General features: G+C 46.5%; 1 protein-coding gene across 2 annotated transcripts in view; it reads left to right on the top strand.

The window, feature by feature from the left end:
- Positions 1–20645, top strand: part of AGAP1 (ArfGAP with GTPase domain, ankyrin repeat and PH domain 1) — a gene marked incomplete at both ends in the record, with an annotated part of 558849 nt that overhangs the window by 479432 nt on the left and 58772 nt on the right. For both annotated transcript variants that reach the window (XM_079710781.1, XM_079710780.1), the window contains 3 exons: positions 9831–9985; positions 12949–13039; positions 16708–16930. In XM_079710781.1, the coding sequence (XP_079566907.1) occupies positions 9831–9985; positions 12949–13039; positions 16708–16930 (469 nt within the window). The remainder of the gene's footprint in view (positions 1–9830; positions 9986–12948; positions 13040–16707; positions 16931–20645) is intronic.

The raw sequence follows: 20645 nt of genomic DNA, 5'->3' as shown, positions 1-20645 counted from the left end.
GGGCTCAGCGGTGAACGTGGAGCACCCCCATCGGGACCATGACGCCCAGCAGAGGGCTGTCACCGCAGTGGAGGAAGAAGGCCTGAGCTGGTGTGACGAGTCACGCTGTCCGTCTGAAGGACTCTGCAGTGTCCGAATGCAGTGCCCACCCCAAACCCCAGCAGCTTTCCCCAAGCCCCGTGTGCCTGCAAGCCTGTGCGGGGCCACCGTCTGAGGCCTCCTTCCACGCTCGGGCTGGGCTCTTCTTCACCCTAAGTCATTCACATAATTGCAGTCAAACCCTGGTTCCTGATCAGAAGCCCTGCAACCTTGGGTTTGTGAGCGGCGGTGTGCACAGTGGTTTCAAGCCCAGACTCTTGAGCAGATGGTACTGGTCTGGTTCTCACGTCCCCACTTCTTAGCTCTAACCTTGGGGTCATTCCTGTGCCCGCTCTCTACCTCAGTCTCCCCATCTGTAAACTGGGGACAGTCAGTGAGGTCATCTTTCCAGAGGCAGGTAACACAGTGCCCATAGTCGCCACTACCACTGCTCCTGGTGTCAGGAGTGCCAGAGAGTCTCTATGGCAAAGAAGATTCAGATGCTTGAGCGTCATTTACGTACTGAGGAGCAGAGATTCGGCAGGAAACGTTGCCCCTGAAAACGTAAGACGGGATTTAAAAATCAAGCTTCTTTTTTCCCAGACTTTTTTCACTACCCTTTCCAGTTGCATTTACTCTCATCCTCCAAAGAACGATCAGATGTAGAAATTGGGTTTTTGAGTCCAGTGTGCCTGTATCCGATCCCAGCTCTGCCACTTCCGAGCTGTGTGAATTACTGGGGTTGCTGGGTGTCTCCTCCCCTGCTTAGTTTTCTTTCTCCAAAACAGAGACCATAAAACCTACCTCGAATGACAATTGAAGAAGAAATTGAGAGAGAAGCGGACAAATCCCTTACCAGGGAGCTGGGCACACAGCGAGGGTGACCGCGGTGGTTGTCACAAATGCTTACATCATGGAAAACCATCTCCAAGAACGCAGTGCGTGGAGCACACAGGTTTTAGGCCTGTGGAATGTGTCCATGCAGGCAGGGCAAGATCGGCCAAAGCCAGCACTCGTCAACCATGAATGGCACAGGTTAAGATCTCACGCAGATAAATTCAGATTTAGGAAACCCTTTGAGCACTAGCTGCAGGAGTGACTTTCTGGGGAGAGATGCAAGATTGCTGATATTTCCAGCCCTCAACTTTTAAAAGAATGATGAGATTGACAATCATCCACGCGCTGAGCCGCAACCGAGAGAAAAGAGCTGGGGGTGGAGGCAGCGTGGAAGGTTCTGGAGCCTACCAGTCCAAGTCTCCCCATTCCCACCCCAGGCTCTGAGCAGAGGAAGGGCCCTGGGCCCCATGTCCCTGTGATTAGGAGAGCAGGGGACCTCTGAAACGTGATGAATGTAAGTTAGAATGAGTAACAAATGGTAAGCATATAGAGCAACCAGGTGAATTACAACAGGGGCCTCCAGTTTTTCTCTTTCTAAACCGAAAGCTTGGGCCTTGAGCTTTCCCGGGGTGCCTGGGCCTGAGCAGGTGCCAGAAAATACGTTAACACATCCGTCTTCTGCCTCCTGAGAGGTTTTCAGTTTGGGATCCAATCATTTATTTTTTTCAGGAGTTTTATTTTAGACACTCCCCTTCATTTAAGGGAACACGTGGCCCCCTATGGTCCTGGAAGCAGCAGCTTTCGTGTTGCCTGGTTCTCCGGCTGCCCTCCCACCTCTGTCTAATGTGTTTGGAAAATCAAAACTTCCTTTGTTTTTCATGAGGATCTTCCTGTGATAACATTTAGCAGTAAACAGTCCTAACTCGTGACCTCCCTCTGGTGTCTTACTTCTTCACAAAATTAATTCTACTCTTGTCCTAAATTAAACCCCAATACAACACCTCCGTTGGACTCTGGGCTAAACGAAGATATTTACCAAGTTGAGAGCTTGCAAAAATATTTACCCAAGAACCATGACCTGTGTGTGTTTATGAAGACCAAAAAATAATGATTTCTTTTTCTTTTTGTTAAAAATGAACAACTCCAGTGGAAGAGGGCATTTTTTTTAACTTATTATTTTTTGCCATAGGTCTTGGTTCTGCACGGTCCTGGAGCAAATCCTTCACCTTTATCTTTTCTTACAAAAATGGGAGGAAAAATCGAAAATGAATAAAAACTGACTTTCAATATTGTGGTGGGTTTGGGGCTGAAATCTTAAACGTGTGTCGTTTTCATCATAATTGGGCAAAATATCTAAACCACATGCTTCTTTAATATATGCTTTGAAAGCAGAAATATTGAAGTATTTTACAAGTTGTAGGACTCTTCAGAATTAGCATAAGAGCCTGGGGCTGTGTTTGACCAAGGCTGGCGTAATCTCGAAGGGTGTAGATAGTGGGGGACCTGGGGAGGGAGCAAAATAGCAAACACATTCCATCTCGGTTTCCAACTTAGATGAATTGATAGTGGCTACCTGGAGAACTGGGCTAGGAAGGATTCTGAGGCTCGCTCAGGCTCTTTGGGGGGGTCAGTGATGAAGGTCTTCCCTGGCAAAAGCAAGGGAGGGACAGCATGCCTTTGTCATCCCAGTCCATGCTGGCGCCTCCATGGACCACAGAGCTAAGACCAGCCGGGTGAAATGGGCAGCTCAGCCCCAGTTAGTAGATAGCAGAGTGGGAAGGGCCCCAAAAGCGAGAGTGAGGACCCCAAAAATGGGAGCCCAAGACCCCAAGGACACGAAGAAAAGAGAATGTGGAGATGCAGGCAGAAACAGGGAGAAACCCATTGCAAATACTCGTTAGTGAGGGAAAGCCCCTTGACCAGTGGTTTGAGTTGCTGTTAATCATCATCAGGGTGCTGTGCTGTACCCTAAACCAAAAGTCCCAATTCTGCGACAATAGAAGTCACATGTGGAGAGGACAGCGATTTCCCTGCGAGCCTTGGCTATTTGATGGTCAGATCATTTTTCAATGGTGACCATCTAGAAGCCTCTGGGCTTGGTGGACCCTTTGGCCACCTCTGCCAGTGGGCACGTGGCCCCTCCCTGCCGGACACTGTCATGTCCACACCATTTAAATAACAGGTTTTCATCATGTGTTTGTCATTAAATGTGTCGGGAAGGACACTTAGCCTCGTGGACAGAAACAGGCATCAGGGTCTGGGTTCCAGGTTTTCAGGGGAGCCCGGGAACGTGGACCCAGATTCCTCGTCCCGCCAACGAAGAACGTGGGACGAGTGACCTCTGCAGACACTTTGGGTTCTTGTAAGTTCAGAAGAGAAACAAATCTCAGCATCACCGTACACAGTACCGCTGCATCTCGCAGGCGTTTTTGAGCCGTTGTGCATCACATGGGCACAAGGGTCCGTATCCTCGGCCTTTGCAGAGGTACAGGGCAAATGGTTCTGGTCCCAAACCTCCTGCCCCTCAAGACAGAGGTACGCATCTGTCCGTCTTTCTCCCCTTCCACCCGGTCCCCCAAAAGACATCCTTGTCAGATGTCTCCTGTTGAAAACAACCTCCCAATGTAAACCAGTTGCAGCTGTGTTTAGCCCTTTAACCCTTTGCCTGCTAGGATTCCGCAAAAATAATTGATGACTGATTGGCCCATTAACCTTTAAAAAAAAAAAAGTTTGACAGCCCGGACTTGTGTAATGAGGAGGGATTCCTTGTGAAATCAGTCTGATGGCTGAGTTGCTTGCCCCTAAGGAGGCGAAATTAGCCCCACGGGGCCTCGTCTGCATAGAAACTGGACGCAATTAGTGTAATATCCGGTGTTATTAATGTCGTTTGGAATAATTGGGCAGGTTGATTTCGACAGGTTCATGGTGCTAAAATACTATTATAGTGGACCTTTCCACAGCCAACCGTTAAACACGGAAAACTGTTTAAATCCCTATGAGCCCAGTCACAGAACTTTATTAAACCCCTAAGCCCTGGAATGTCACACTGGGAAACAACACGGTTCTTTCTTTTCGGGCTCTGGGTGTGGCGGGCTTTGATTTTTTATGATGGGGGGAATCTGGGGGATTGAATTTTGATGATCACCTGTGTATCTAAAACTAAGAAACCTCCTGTACCGTAGATGTCATCAGGAATTTCTACAGCCTGAATTCTCTTTTTACAGAATGAATTAAATATAAGCTGCTGTAATTGTCACAAAGAGTCGGTTTGTGTCAGTGAACCGAAACCACTTGAAACGTAGCCACTGTTCGTCCTCACCTTCTGAGCTCTCATTCTTCACATTTCAAGTGAGGGGAATATTGGAGAGTAATGCTCCGTCTGTCTTTCTGACTGATTGGCCCCCCACTGCCAATTATTATTTTTATCACTTTTTCATCTAGTTGCTGATACTAAAATAGCATCACAGTGTCACTTCAGAATGTGATGGGATCCTTCTGGTCCACTGGTGGTTTGAATAGGGCTGTATCATCTGATAGAAATTCTTGTTTGAACATGAGGAGGAGCTTGTGAATGTTGTGTCCACACAGAAGGAGGGGTAATATTTAGGTCCCCAGATGTACTGTTTACTTAATGAGTGTTCATAGTCAGTGCCATGATACAGAAATATAAGCCAGGATTAAATCCAGAGATTTGCCAGGTGTTGATTCAAGAAGATGACCAGGCAGCAGCTTGGAGGCTCCCATCAGGGATAGATCTTTTTTCCACTGGACTAGTTAGAACTGGATTTGGAAGTGATAGAAATGTAAAGGGATTTAGGTAAAAAAAAAGGAGGGAGAATGGATTCATTTATCCAATCCAACTGTAGGACAGGCAGCTGGGCTGGCTGCAGGGACCCAGGAACCTGGCAGGTATTGGGTCCATCCCATCCCTGCTTCTCTCTGCTGGTCAGCAGTGTTCTCACCTGTCCACAGATAGTGGCCTAGATAGCAGAGGTTTTCCTTCCCGTGGATAACTTGTGAGCTGTGTCTTGTTCAGTCCAAGATAAGAGGGAGGGCGCTCTGCGACCCCAGCTCAGATAAGAAAACCTGGAGTAGGACATTTGGATGATGTGCCCCCCACTAGGACAGATCAGTGGCCAAGAGCCTCCCATGCTCTGATTGTCCTGGTGTAGCTGGGACCGTTCTTCCTTCCCGTGCAGACCAGTCACTGGCCACAGAGCCAGATACGCAGGAAGCTGGAAGCTGGAATGTCCCCAGCTTAGACTGCCACATGCATGGCATCATGTCCCCTAGCATTCTCCAGACGTGACCAGTTAAAAAGAAATATGACATTAGCAACAAGCTAGTTAGGGATTTCTGGGGAAATTACCTTTAAAAGACCCTGCCAGCTTGCTCTTCTGACATCAGGAGTGAGGGAAAATAACAGAAAAAGTCACTGGGAAGTGGGGAGACCCATCCATCTTCTGCTGGACACCCTAGGAGAACTTTTTTTTTTTACTGTTTTATTTTTGAGAAACAAAGAAAGCACTGCTGACCACCTTAAGAGAGGAAAATAAACTAAATGAGATGATGCCTATGAAGTCCTTAGCATTTTTTCTGACACGAACTTGGAGCCCAGTAGTATTCTTTTCTATTTGTATTATTCCATGCAGTAGATTCATTACAAAGAAACAAGTAGTCCTTCATGGAAGTCATATGTAACATGATTAAAAATGCAACTTCTCTATAATCCTTGTTCTTTTTTTTTTTTTTTTTTTTTTTTGATCTTAGGAGGCAGAGGAAAGTCATAAGGCAGGTATAATTTCGTTCTGAAACTCTAACTGTATCTGTAAGTGTTAACACATTACCCTCCCTCAAAAAGAAAAAAAAAAAAAAGCCACATACAGACAGTACCCTGGGAAACACACGAAAACTTAAGCATCAGCATCAGGATTCCATTGATGCTGGTGGTATAGAGTGATTACAACTAAACTCCATGCCCAGATTTTAATCCCTTACTCAGGAAATGGGAAATCCTTGCTAACCGGCTTCATATAAAGACATCTTCACCGGGGCCTGAAATCCAAACGAAGGCTTGGAGTAGCACCCCTGGGGGGCTGCCTCTGTACTGAAACGGTGTTAGGGCGCGGTTCCATCCCCTCCTCCTCCCTGCCTGCTCCATGGTGAGCCAGGCGCCTGTCCTTCAGGTAGCCCTGAGGTTCGCATCCACAGTACAGCAAGGAGCCCCTCAGTGTGGCGCACCTGGGAGAGGCCAGCCCAGGAACAAAGGCACCATCAGAGGCCTTTCTGTTTGGGAGCTGTTGCCGGACCCTGCGTGGACAGGACTGGAGAGGAGCATCTCCTGCCTCTCCAGGGTTAGGCCAAGCCCTTCGGTTAAAACAATAAATATTTCGCAAAAGAACACTCAGTCAGTGTTTCACTGCAAGTGAGCTACTATAGCGGGAAGAGCCTTGACCACAAGTCCTGACACGTACCTGAGAACATGTGCACGCTTCAAAGCCCTTAGAAGCAGACAACTCGTACACAGACAGTCACGGCCATCACCGCTTATTGATGCAGCTGACTTGGTCACCGAAGTATTGGGACTGTAGGTTCTGATTCCCCTCTTCATTATTCGTATAATTGTGTGCCTTTCCAGATTGACAGTCACCCCACTGGCCTCCCCCTCTCAAAAGGAAACTGTCTCAGATGAAGCAAGTATGGAGTGCTTGCACAGTTGGTTCTTAATTAGGATGTGAAACATGGCTGTGCTTTCCAGGGTCATCCAGTTGTGTTCACGGGGCTCACCTTTCCAATCCCAACCTTTTCTCATGAGCTGCTCTCCACCAGGCTGGGGGCACAGGATGTCCTACATCTTTTTGATCTTTTGAGCCTTATTGGTGTTTCATTATTGTTAGTGGATCAGCCAGGGTTTCATCTTCCAGAGACAAGCATGAAACCTCTCTGGCCACTCACGTGCTTGGGTTAATCCATCACGTCGAACGCAGTGTGGGGTCTTCTCTTTACCACCTGTTACCAGAGACTACAGGTTCCGAGTCATCCTCTGTGTTGTTACTTTTAAGGAATTATTTGGCTTATTCACATTTCTTTGCATCTCTCTTTCCCTACCTCACAGATGGAGAGAAATGAATTTATAAACATATATTTTAAACGTGATTTCTGTTAGATCCTCATGTACAGAAGTGCAATTAACGTTTCATTATATTGGTCTTAAATCTTGCCCATTTACCAACTGCTACTATTATTTCTCGACATTTGTAGATTCCTTGGGGTTTTCTATGTAAGCAATCTTGTAATCTGTGAATGACCGTTTGGTGTCTTTTATCTTTCCAATCTCCGGATCTGTCACTTCCCTGTTTTGTTTCACTGCGCCGGCCAGCAGGGCTGAACAAGGGCTGGTACCGTGAACATTTTGGCCTTGAGAGCCCTTGAACTGGTGTGAAACGATTGCTTCTAACATTTCATCCTTAAGAAGAATGGTTCTATGGGTTCGGATACGTACTCTTTGTCCACGGAAAGAGGATTCCCTTCTATTCCTAGTTTGATAAAAGATTTTAATCATATTTTTAATTAAAATTTTCCTTCTTCTTTGTCAGGGAGTTGTACATTCTACTTCTTTTCTCTTAGAGGTTAACCCTGGTATTTTCTCATGTGTACCTAGTTTACCAAAGTCTAAAGTTAGCTCTTAACTCCCCTATGGAACAATGCAAAGTCCTAGGGCATTTTAACTCCAGGGTCCCCATGTCCACTTTCATTTCTCTAGTATTTTGCACCTTCCCCAGATTAGACGTGATAAGAAAGGTAGTATTTGATATAATTTTTATTTAGGTGTATTTGCATACTTATCCATTTGCTCCCTAACCCATCTGGTTCAAACCTTTGTAGAATCTTCTGAAGTGTGTCTTTTACCAGTTCCTTTAGGGAAGGGCTCTTGATTCTTTCAGGTTTTTATATGAAAATATCTTTATTCCACTCTGGTCCTTGAAAGAGAGATTTCCTGTCTCCGTGTGTTGGTTGCATCTCAGCTGCTCTTCTCGCCCCGTTCGGGGACCGGGACCGTCTCGTTCAGCCCCTTCCCTGAGCTGTCCCGGGTCCGCTCCACGTGACACCCTGCTTGGCCCCTTTCGCGGGGTGGGCCTGCGCTGCACACCTGCTTTTCCACAGCCCCACGATGCACCCCCGTCCCAGGAGATTTTTAACAGCTGCAGGGAGAGTCACAGAGCTTTGAGAAGCTGATGGGGGCCGTGGACCCTCTTGTTGGAGAAACGTTACCCGCCGTGAGGCTGGGCGCGCTGATAGGAGAGTCCCTGACCTTCCTTCACGTGCTGTTGAGAACAGGTTCCACAGATTGAGGCCCAGCCTGCCAGCAGGTTGAATTCTAAAAGAGCAGCGATGCTCATGTCACCTCGAACATGATATACTGTTGTTGTCAGGGTACATAAAGATTTCATGAGAAGGTGGCATGGCCCTGTGTCTGTGGCAGTCGGTGTTGGAGCAGCTCCCCAGACCTGGGTGTGCTTGACAAAGACACAAGCATCCTGTCCCCACCTGCCCAGATCAGTGGGGTCAGGTGGGAGGGGCTCTCAGCCACAGTAGTGGGAGCTGCTTCTCTTCTGAGACGAAAGGGGAGGAGGAGGGGGCGTCTGGAGGTGATTGCAGTTGCTTCGGAGACTGAGGGAGCATCCTTGTCTCGGAGGCCGAGGGCTCCCAGTGAGGCAGGGCCTTGAGAAGGGGCGGGGCCCACCCGGCAGCACGGAGCCTTGCAGAGGTCAGGGGCCAGAGGTCAGGGGCCATGAGGAGTGCTGGGGACACAGGCTAGAGGACCCGAGAGTGTGGAAGGTGGAGGTTTGTGCAGATGCGAGCAAGCCGAGTGCGGGTGACAAAGGTAATTGACGAACGCAGAGGTCAGCTGGGTGGGCAGTAGGTCATTCGCATTATTAGTAACAGTTGCCCGCCAGGGGCTCATGATGCAGCCGGCTCAGCAACAAGTGATGGGAAACTACCGATCACGTGAGACGTGGTGGTGCCTAGAAGTCAGCTCCAGACGTCTTCATGGTTACCTGTGGCTGGTTATGCTGTCTGCACGTGGCCCCTCCTCTGCCTTTCATTCTGTGGCAGAGGCAGGAGGGTAGATCAGAACAGAGGACAAACACCAGCGCTCACGGAGGGTGTTCCATGGCCCACGCCCAGCGTGGGCCTGAGCTAGTGCTCATCGTTTAGCCAGTGGAAAACACAGTGAAGAACGCAGCTTTCCCCCTCCCATTTTAAGGGTGAGGAAATGAACCCAGCACGGGTTGAGAACTTGTCCAGACTCCAACATGCCAAGTGGAGCAGGATTTGAACGTAGGGACCCCTCTTCCTGGTACACAGTGGCCCCTTCAAATCGCCTGGAATTTCACTCGCTCCTCCAGACGAAAACCTTCCCCGCTGTAGCTGGTCTTCTTCCCTAAAAGGACAGACGTCCTCAGGCCTCCCTCTCTGCCGCGGTATATCTGTGGATTGGCACACAGGCGCTTATAAAGAAATTAAATTGTACCCTGAGATGAGCAGCATTCCCTTGATTTTCATCCCACTGTCAATTTCAGCAGCCGGCCACGAGTTACAATATTACGTCCCTAAGTTGCTTCATCTGTGCCCAGCACAGGGACACTGACATCACACGCTGATTTTCATTTTTCCTCATCCCCTGAGCATTGATTGAAACCTAGCTAAGCCATGCTGGCTTTAGGAACCAAATCTGGAGTGTTTGGAGGTCTGCAGATTCAGATCTCCGCTGCGGGGCGGCCGGTCCTGTGTGTGCCTCGGCCCCATGCAGGCGCGATTGAACCCAAAGGCACTTTCATGACCGAGGGCTGGCAGAGGGGCCGTGATCTCATGAAAGCTAAACTCTTCATCCCCACCACTCTGTGTTTCAGAACAAGAAGAAAACTTTGAGTTTATCATTGTGTCCCTCACTGGCCAGACGTGGCACTTTGAAGCCACCACCTATGAGGAGCGAGACGCGTGGGTCCAGGCCATCGAGAGCCAGATCCTCGCCAGCTTACAGTCGTGCGAGAGCAGCAAGAATAAGGTAAGACCCAGAGCAGCCTACCGCGCCCCCCACCACAAGGCCCCACCACCAAAATCAAGAGCGGCTGATCCTGAAACGGAATTGGGTGGGGGAGGGGAGAGCATCGGGGGAGACGTGCAATTGGCAAGACTCTTAAATGTTTCTGAGCAAAAAGCAAAATAATTGCAAAGATAAAAAAAAAACCACTGTGTCGATATGTGTCCTGTATCATAGATTAGTAGCCTAGCTTAACCAGGTTCGGATGGCAGAATATCCCATTTTAAATCTTTGCTCTATCAACTCATCCCAAATGTAAAGTATTGACCTTTTATTGGAGATCATAGACTCTTTTGGACCCTTGTGGCTTCTTTGTCCGCATTGATTTTTGCTTTAGGCTGAATACACTCAGGAAAAGATGTGCAGACTTAAGAGGAGGCACTGTTCCGTTCTCATAAATGTCTCAAATTCAAATCCACGTCAAGTTAGAAAACTGACCCTTAGTACAGGCTTCGATGAAAAGTGTGCATGCACGTATATGAGCATGCAAAGAACTTAGGGAAGATAAAATGTCCATTTTCTAAATTCTGTTGATAAAGCCTGGTATGGGGTTTATTCAATTAGAGTTAATTCTTCTGCATTTGTTTAGCCAGGAAAAGCAGACTTTAACTTGCATTTTCTGAATTACTGCCCAATGATATTCCTTATACAAAGGTCATTTTTCTCATTTCCCTTTTCCCATCAGGGGTTCCTTCAAAAATCATTATTTTAATGCTTGGATATTTTTAACCCCTTCTCTGGAACACTTTAAAGTCTTGGAGAGCATTTTGATTTTTCAAACTGTGAACAACTAGAAACCAGGAGAAAGGACATTGCCTTCCAACCTGCAATTTCATTTGTAACCATTTAAAGAAATTTCTGCCAATGATTTATGTTCAGCTTTGTCATTAAGAAGGGAGTCTGTCTTTCAAAAAGATGGAGTGTCTTATTTTATTACCCTCTTTAACCAGGGTAAACCAGACCACAGTCATTATTATTATAATGTAATTTGCCTCTCTTTTTTAAAGATGTTTTATACTCGCAGCGGGGAGAATCAGGGCCTTTCATTTCTGAGCACCTTGGCTTTACTGAGTCACGGCTGCAGATGTGGCTTCTGAAGCAAACTCAGGATGCTTCCGCATCTCCTGTCGATGGGGACTGAGGACACCTTTCACCCACAAAGCTCAGGAACTCGGTTTCAGAACAGGCATTGGGAGGGCATGTATGGCTGAACAGACAAACGCATCTCCAAATTTTGCGTAAAATCACAATATCCAAGTCAGACCCTGAATGTATGCCGGGTCATCGGATTCAGGAAGGTGGGGGACGGCACTGGCCTTTTCTGTTCCACGCCCTTGCCAGATGCCTCCCAGCTCTCTACTCTGTGAAAACAGACAGCGTCACCTTAGCCTGATGCAAACACCAGCCTTAAAATGCTGCCCCTTTTCTCTCGATAGATGTGTGCTATCAAAGGCCAGAGTTCTCCGTGAGAGAAGGACTCACTGAGCACTTTGGGCGCTTGGTGAACAGGTGTGATGGTGTACAGCATGGAAATAATATCCACAAGGAATAGCTGGAGGGGAAAATACAGCCTCAGTTGAGAATGGGCTGTAAGGTGTTCTAGCTGCCCGTGGATAATTCAGAATTGGGAGCAATAGTAGACATACATATACATACATATGCCCTAGAGATTATAGAGGTAGACAGAGGCAGACAGACACATCTCTGTATGTGCACACACACACTCCAGATGCCAATAGAAATTGTTAAACACACTTTGAATATTTGGGCATCTAACCAAAGGGAATAAAACCCCAATGATGCATTATGCTAATCAGACAGTAGCAATTAATAAATTATAGTTTGTGATTAAGTAGTAAGCAGTTGTTTCACAGCAAACAATTTGACATAAGATGGTTCCATTTGTGAATAATTTTTACACAAAAATCAAGCTTATTCTAAGTGCCCTCTGGGATTTATTTGGCTTTAGCCATTATATTAAATGTATGCATCATAAGCCTTAAAACCATGTACATCCTTTTACCTGGTGCTCCTGTTTTGAAGAATTCATCCTTAGTCAATAATCACGAATTTGTGCAAAGAGTTAGCAATAAGCATATTCACAGCACTGTTGATAGCAGACAAAAATTGGAAACAGTCTAAATGTCCATCAAAGAAAACTTTGTAACTAAGTCATCATAAGTGGAATATTATGCAGCCATTTAAAATGATGCCAGAGTTGCTCTGACCCTTTTCCTAAGGAGCCTTGGTGCTGAAAGACTGAAAATCAGTAACATAGGTAATAGCTACCTTCCAAAATCAAATTTAAACATATAGAAAAACAAAACTTCTGAATATCTATCACAACAGAAATAAATAAAATTAAATAAAATAATGCCAGGGACTATGTGATGGCATTGAGAGGTGACACTATGTCATTAGGCTAAAAAGGCAGATTCCAAAGCGACGTACACCATGCTGGCTTTTTTTTTAAAGCACATCTATCTGTATACATGTGCTTTTTTAAAAAAGGCTAGAAGAATAGATATCACAATGTTAATAAAACTTAACCACGATAGTTTATCATTTTTATGTTCCTCTTTTCCCTTCTTTGTGTTGTTCTCACTTGCTTAGAGAAGACAAGTAAGTGTACGTTGAAGCATAAACACCCCCAGCCACACACACGTGTGGTCTCCTGACGAGGAATCACGAGATGTGTCTTAGGGCATGAGTCTCTCATCTGACGCGTCTTAACAGGTGGTGCCGATCCGTTCTCCATCCGCTAGGCTCCATCCTAAAGACATCTAAAGAGAAGTCCCTTGTTGAAATTGCCCTCGTGTTATGTTCGCCCACCATCTGTTTGGTGTTTCCCAGGCTTTATTAGCAGGTATATACCTTCTTCTCGGAGTTCTCATTTCTTGCATTTGTATGTCTCCCTGTATGCCCAGTCCCGACTGACCAGCCAGAGTGAGGCCATGGCCTTGCAGTCGATACGGAACATCCGAGGGAACTCCCACTGTGTGGACTGCGAGACCCAAAGTAAGTGTGAGCCAGGACGGTGGGGGGGGTGGCAGGGGGGCTTGGCCCACGGCAGAGGGAGATGGGGTGGTCTGACACAGCATGCATTGCAGCAAACCCACATCTGTCATCTGGCATGTAAGGTTTATAACATGATTTAATGGCTTTTAAGGAATTGAAATATTTTTGTTTGGACTTTAACACAGTGCCCTTCACACAAATGCCTCTCTGATGGCACTGTAATTCTTTTTTGTTTGTTTGATTTTTTTTAATTTTATTAAAGTGTAGTTGATTTGCAATGTTGTGTTAATTTCTGCCATACAGAAAAGTGATTCAGCTCGACCCGTGTATATTCTTCTTCGTATTCTTTTCCATTCTGGTTCATCACAAGTCTTGCTTATGCCTCAGGCGTCCCCGTGAGCCACAGTCACACCACAGATGCCAGGGATTAGGCCACCTGCCCAGATTCTGTGCCACATCCAGGAATCAGCCTTTGGCTTAATCAACGATCATATGTTTGTTTGCTTTTTCCATAAAAATAGAGTACAGTTGGTTAAATCCTGCCCAGAGATTTCTGGGGTTTGTTTTCTTTATTTCAAAATCATATGTTCTAGATTTTTCTATCAAATGGTATCTTTTTATTTTATCTTGAATTCACTACACACTAAAAGCATTTGATTGAACTGACAGACTTCATAATTATGCTTTGTGCCTTGGAGCAACCCAGTTTTCCTCCATGCTTTCCGTTGTCCAGGGAATAATGCCACGTTCCCTTTGAGAAAGTCCTTTTGTAGTTCATATCCTTGAAGTGAAGGACTGACTTCCCATTCTTCACCTTCCAGCCCTGGCACAGTGCTGGGCCCATTCTGTAAAGTTTTTCCAATCATATATTTTTGCTGTTGTTAGAGTCCAGTTGAAACAAAATAAAAGATGCCAGCACCAGGCTAGGGTGTAAGGTGGCCCTGGCATCCCGAACCTGGAGCCCAGTGGGCGAAGCCTGGACCCAGTGGCCACAAAGCCCGGGACCGTGGAGAAAGGCCGTTAGGGGCACACAGCCACTCAGAGCAGGCCTTGTGCAGGAAATGGGCAGGATTGGAGCTGGTGGGGAGGGAGTCATTGTGAGTCGGGGAAGCAGCAGGACGCACAGCTGGATGGGTCTGGTTTGTTCAGGAAAAGAGCAGCTGCTGCTCAGGTAGGAAGCTGGCCAGGTAGGATTTGTGTGGCCTAACAGGAAGAACTCAGGATTGTCACAGATAAAAGGGGAGAGCCACCTGGGAGAGACCACTGGTTGGCAGGTCAGGTAAGGGCAGGACAGCAAGGCCATGTCTGCGGCCTCCAGGTGAAAGAAGGGGTCTCCTCTTCAGGTATCTTGAGGGACTTTTTTTTAGTTTTTTTTATATTTATTTATTGTTGGTTGTGTTGGGTCTTCATTGCGCACGGGCTTTCTCTGGTTGCGGCGAGCGGGGGCTGCTCTTCGTTGCAGTGCACGGGCTTCTCATTGCGTTGGCTTCTCTTGTTGCGGAGCACGGGCTCTAGGCGCATGGGCTTCAGTAGGTGTGGCTCTTGGGCTCCAGAGTGCAGGCTCAGTAGTTGTGGCTCTCAGGCTTTAGAGCACAGGCTCAGTAGTTGTGGCTCACAGGCTTAGTTGCTCCACAGCATGTGGGATCTTCCCAGACCAGGGGTGGAACCTGTGTCCCGTGCATTGGCAGGTGGATTCTTAACCATTACACCACCAGGGAAGCTCTTGAGGGACTTCTTTAAAGCATCTTCTTTTGTTTGAATTTTTAAATGTTACTTTCAATATGTGTCATGACATGAAGTTATAAGAGAGAAGTCGTTGTTTGAAGTGTGTTTTTATCAGGAACCTTTAAAGTAAGATCTTTAAAAGCACAAAATCGGAGACATATCGGAACCTCCATTAGGAGAAACGTCTGCAATGGTTTCCACCATCATCTACAAGATTGTTTTAACGGGAAGATTCCGTGGCTCCTGAGCTTCGTGGTGCGTGGCCAATTGGAGGTCGAGAGAACATTCTGAGAGCCGGGTTGCGCGGGCGAGTGCCCAGGTGGGGAGGGCAGGTGGAAGAGGGAGGTTGGGGGAGGCTCCGGGGCCAGTTTGTTTAGAGTGAGGCCACCTGAGTAGGAATCCAGGGACAAAGTGTGACAAATCTGGAGAGAAAAGAGGTCTTCAACTCCCATTCCTTAAACACATTATCTGTCAGGTCTGTGCCCAGTCCCACCATGCACCGTCTCTTTCCATTCTTGTGACTGTAATAGTTGTTGCCACAGTGTGTCCCACTTATAGGGTGACATGAAGAGTCTGAAGGGTCAAGTTATATATCCCAGGTCATCATAAGAGCCAGTTGTGTAGCAGGATTCAAACTAAGCCTTTGGCTGCCCTGCTGTATTTTCTCAGAGGACAAGGGAAAGGTCGAGGGGCTGAGGTCAAGGACATGAGAGATGACACATTGGCAAAGGTGTTTTCTTTTTTATGTGTTATTATTATTTGGGGCATCTGTTTCCTCTTCCCAACCAGATGGCCTCTGAGGTCACAGACCCCCTCTTCCTGTGTGCCCCCCATCATGGTCTCTATCACCACCTTCCTGCCTTTGTATTAGATATTAAGTAAATGACTGGCTGATTTCTGCTGAATGAGCATAAGGCCACTCCTGGTCATTGGCCATTTCCAGAGTGATTCCAAATAAATATGATGTCAGCTACCTAGTTTTTTGTTGACTCTTCAAGTGTACCTGGAGTAAATATTGATTATTCTTGGATGATGTAAGCCTTATTTGCTTCTGTCGGTGGTAAAAGCCATTGACTGTCAAGGTCAGCCCCGTCTTTGCAAATCAGCTGGTGATTCTGGCATGAAGCCAGCCCTGGGTCCGAATCCTCAGTCTTCTGACTATGTCAGCCAGTTTCACACAGGGAGTGATCCCACTCAGGGGTCCCAGTGCTGTTCTCTGGACTCATTCAGTGCCCTTGGTGCAGTGTCACAGCCCAAAGCCCATTACCATTTATTCCGAGAATCAGGGTCGATCATCCTGGGTAGTAAGCTAACCAAAGGACCATGTCCGCCATCTTGCCAGCAGTGAAGGATGGAGAAACGGGAGTTGCTTTGGTGGTTGCCCTTAAATAAGATCACTGAAAGTCACACTTTTTCATTGTAGTGTGCCTTTCTTTCATCTTTGAAATTTGCAAATGTGCGCATCATGCCACTAAAAACTTCGATGTGCCCGTGGTTGCAGAGGTGGTCACGTGGGACCTGGTAGCTTTGGGAATGACCCAGCTGTCCCTCAGCACGCCTTCTCTTTCCCACTATCAGCTGCCATCCACAGTAGGCGCCAAGTCATGCCTGATTTTGTTTCCATGTATGTCTGCCTGCTCAAGGGGAGTGCCACTGTGGAAGTATCCAAAAGTGCATCTTTCTATCCAAACCAATGCTTTCAGTTGTTTCCAAGGCTATGGTTAAAGCCAGTTGTTTGAAAGTTGCCGCCAACATGTCAGATCTTTTGAGATGCCTAAGACAGTTCCAAGTACCGGCCAGAGAGCATTTTCAAGCCATGTGATTCTAAGGAGGGACTGTTGCATGGGAAGTCTGATTAGCCATTTTGTTCCTGAGGCCTAAGGACAGTTGGGATGAGTAATGACGGTCTGATTGCATGTGGCGCCCTTTTCCTCTTCCCACAGATCCCAACTGGGCCAGTTTGAACTTGGGAGCCCTCATGTGCATTGAGTGCTCAGGGATCCACCGGAATCTTGGCACCCACCTCTCTCGAGTCCGATCTCTGGACCTTGATGACTGGCCCATTGAGCTTATCAAGGTGATGTCGTCCATTGGGAATGAGCTGGCCAACAGCATCTGGGAGGAGAGCATCCAGGGGCGGACGAAGCCCTCGCTGGACTCCACGAGGTAGGGACGTGGGAAGGCGTGTGGTTACGGGGCATCCCGCAGGCAGTTCAACAATCAGAAATGACCTTAATGACAGCCACCACTGGAACTGCCCCAGCAACCAGTGGGAAGCTGATCACCCCGGACAGAAACATCGGTATTAAAAATTGCTCTTCCGCAGACACGGATAATTCAAACTCCTTAATTTTTTACACTTGTTTTTACACTTTGGGAATTCCTCTCCCTCTCTTAGCAATGTATTAAGCTTCTAACCTTATGAATATATCACTTTAATTAATACACTTCTAATAGGCATAAGCTAGGCTGTTAACACTGGTTATGAATTTTGGCTTCTTTCATTTTGTTATTCTTATGTCTTTAATAAGCATCTATTCCATTGGTTCCCCTCTGCCCCCGACCCCCACTAAGTGAGTTGATAGTAACCAAATATATTTTATTTTCTGAAATGTATTTCTAACACATTTAATCAGCCAAGTGTGGCGTAACTTATGGTGGCTTCTCATTAATGTTAATTGTTACCCAGTGTAAAAAACGCATTTATTTTGAGTCCATTCCGTTTCTCATTTTTCATTTACAGCAATTATAAGCCATTTTTTAGTACACATGCATATTTAATGTACCTAAGAGGTGGTAAAATGGCATGTTTTCTGAGAAAGCCTCCTCTTTCACAGAGGCAGGATGGACCGTCCTGTCTCCACGGCTGTTCGGGGAGCTGGGGGGCATCCCCGCCTCTGAAGCAGGGGCACGGGATGGGCTCAGCCTTCGCTTCTCAGGTGTGTGCAGAGGTGAAGGGGGAGGAGAGGTCTCCCAGCATCAGCACGGGTCTGTTTTGCTGGGGCTCAGACAACAAGGAAACCCAGGTGTCCGTCTGTGGCCGGGCCACATGCGAGAGGTAGGAAGTTGGTTTCTACCGCCAGTACCATGGAAACTCGGTGGGCTTCATTTCATCAACACTAAAAACTGATTGGTGGTGCCCCCTTCGGTTCACTTGAGAGAATGAAGCTGGTGTCATTAACCCTGCCCTTCCTATTAGGTGCTCTGTGGGGAGGGGACGGGTACAGGGGTGCAAGAAATGTGCACAAAGTACATCTGTTTAAAATCGAGCAGGTTGGTGCTGTGAGCTCTTATATACATATAAGTTATATATATATATATATATATATATGCTATATATATATATATATATATATATAACTTATATGTATATAAGTTATGCTGTGTAATATACATGCGGGCAGCTGTCTTACAGAGTGAAGAAATGACACACTCCTACAGTGTTTTAATTTTGGTTTAACCCTAATATAGAAATCCGCAGGGTTGCCCACTAGGAGCATTCTTAAAAGATTCATTCATGTTTTAATGTCTATTTTTTCATACATATAGTTTCCTTGGAGGGTATTTAGATCTGAAAAAGAAAAATGATTGGAAATCGGATTGAGTTTAACGTGCGAATGCAGAAAACATTAAAATAAGTTGGGAAAAAATTAACTTTATACATTTTACTGTTTGTGTGTAAAAGGACCATGTATACTATTGTTAATACATGAGTTAGAAAAGTTTGGTTCTTTTTCCATCTATCACAGTTAGAAACCATTTAGAATGATTACAAACAAAGACGTAGGTTAATTTTTTAACTGGGAAATATTATATAATAATTTCATCTTCATAAGTGAAGATGGTGTATGTAAGGGTATTTTATCCTTCTAACTCATACATTTGAATTAAGCTCTTGAGTATGTAACTTCCTCTTCTGTGTACTGTTATACACGTCGTATCTTTACATTTTAGAGACATTTGAGTCTCTCTTTCTCACAAGCGGAGTCACTGCTGTGAAGTCCCTACAGTGAGGTGATGTGGTTACGTCGTATTTCCAGTGCTAACTTTGGGGTTTCTAAGTTCTGTCCATCTCTAAGAAGATAAACATGTTTGAGAATTGAATATACCTTTGTGCTTTAGTAATTCTCCCAGGGAGTTTTATTTTTAATTAAATTCAGCGAATATTCATTGAGTGCCTCCTCATAGAAAAGAAGTGATTGCTAGGTGGTGACCATAAGTCTGCGGTGATTGGTGAATGTTCTCAGGGCCAGCCGAGGATGCCAGGACTCGGTGGCGTTCATAGACGGGAGGGCTTTGTGATGCTCCAGGAGGTCCAGGAGAAATGTCATCTGAGCTGACTTTAAACTGTGCTGTGATCTCCAGGCCTAGGGTCGTGGGGAGTGTGTGTGCTGGAGGATGGGAGGGACCTACACATAAACAGGAACGTGGAAGCCTCAGGGCCCGTGGGGAGCTGGACCCCTGAGCACAGTGGGAAGTGGGGAAGGGCAAGGCGACAACAGAGCAAAGGCCTGGTGAGCCGGGCTGCTGTTTTAACAGCGACTCTCGGGGCTGGGCAGAGGGTGGGTTGTTGGATCTCTTTCTGTGTTCGTATACGTTCCACCTGTTCCCAGGAGGGCTAGAGGCAGCCAACAGCATCCTAGGAAAGGATGGAGACAGGCAAGGAAGTCAGTTGGAAGGCTGTGGTCCTGGTGGAACATGGGCAAAGCCCCAGATACACTCAAAGACCACTCAGTGCAACTGTAAAACAACAATCCAGATCCCCACCTCCTTCCCTACCTCCTGCAGTTTCCTCAAACAGAATTAAAATCCCAAAGTTTGGGCTGGAATGTCCACATGGAATTCAGTCTGCGGTGTGAGAATGGATATCTAGTCTGGTTCCTGCCTCTCCAAGACAAGGAAAGACACGCCCTCCCACCCAGCCTGCCTCGCTCTCTCTGCAGGACCTGGGATCGCTAGCACAGAGAGCTGGACGGTTCTCTAATGTGGCCCTCAGGTAATACTAAAAAGAAATATTTTAATAAAATTTTATCTCTATCTGAGGAAAAGCCAAGTGCAATATATCCAGTCTAATCCTTTGAAAAAGGGCCCAGCTGTTTTCCCGAGAAGCTCCATCCATTCTGTCTTGTTCAGAAGATTCATTCTGACAGTGGAATATAATTAGAAATGTGCCATATCTCCCCCAGCACGCGCGCGCACACACACACACACACACACACACACACACACACACACACACACACACACACACACACACACACACAGGACCATGGAGAAGTAGAACACGACAGATCCTTCTCCAAAGAAACAACTGAAGCCACCTCGCATTGGTGTCACCCAGACAGGCTCCTCTGACCAGCCGTCTGCCCTACTGCTTGCTGGGCCTTCACCCCTGATTAGGGCAGCTTTGGACGGCACGTAATTGGTTCCAGCGATTCTCAGCTGCCCTGAGAACTGCCGTTCAAACTTGAACAGCTTTGAGATCAATCGAAGCTGACGGCGGCAAAGCCGTATTGACTTCCCATTCCTAAACCGGGGAATCATTAGTCAAGAAAAGCATCTTTTAATTACTCCCAGGAAGAAAAAAAAAATTCTTTTTGGATGGATTCTGCAACCACTGCCATTTTTTTCCAGTGCATTCGATATTAAATTTATTGTCTCAGGAGGGGAGAGGGTGCCCTTCATTCCCCTCTGTAATGGAGGTTTAATTTGGAGAAAGGAGCCGGTAGAGAAGATCGATGCTATAACAATTAACTACCTCTGGGGTGGAATCAGAATTCCCCTCTAATTGCTATTGATACCATTTAAGCACACACTTAAAATATTGATTGTAAATGGGGCTGCTGAAGTAGGGGAGAAGCGGTAACAGAATGAACTAGGT

This window comes from Hyperoodon ampullatus (assembly GCF_949752795.1).
Source record: "Hyperoodon ampullatus genome assembly, chromosome: 8".
In the NCBI taxonomy this organism is placed as follows: Eukaryota; Metazoa; Chordata; class Mammalia; order Artiodactyla; family Ziphiidae; genus Hyperoodon; species Hyperoodon ampullatus.
Note: the sequence above shows the minus strand (reverse complement) of the source record. Positions and strands in the feature narration are given on the sequence as shown.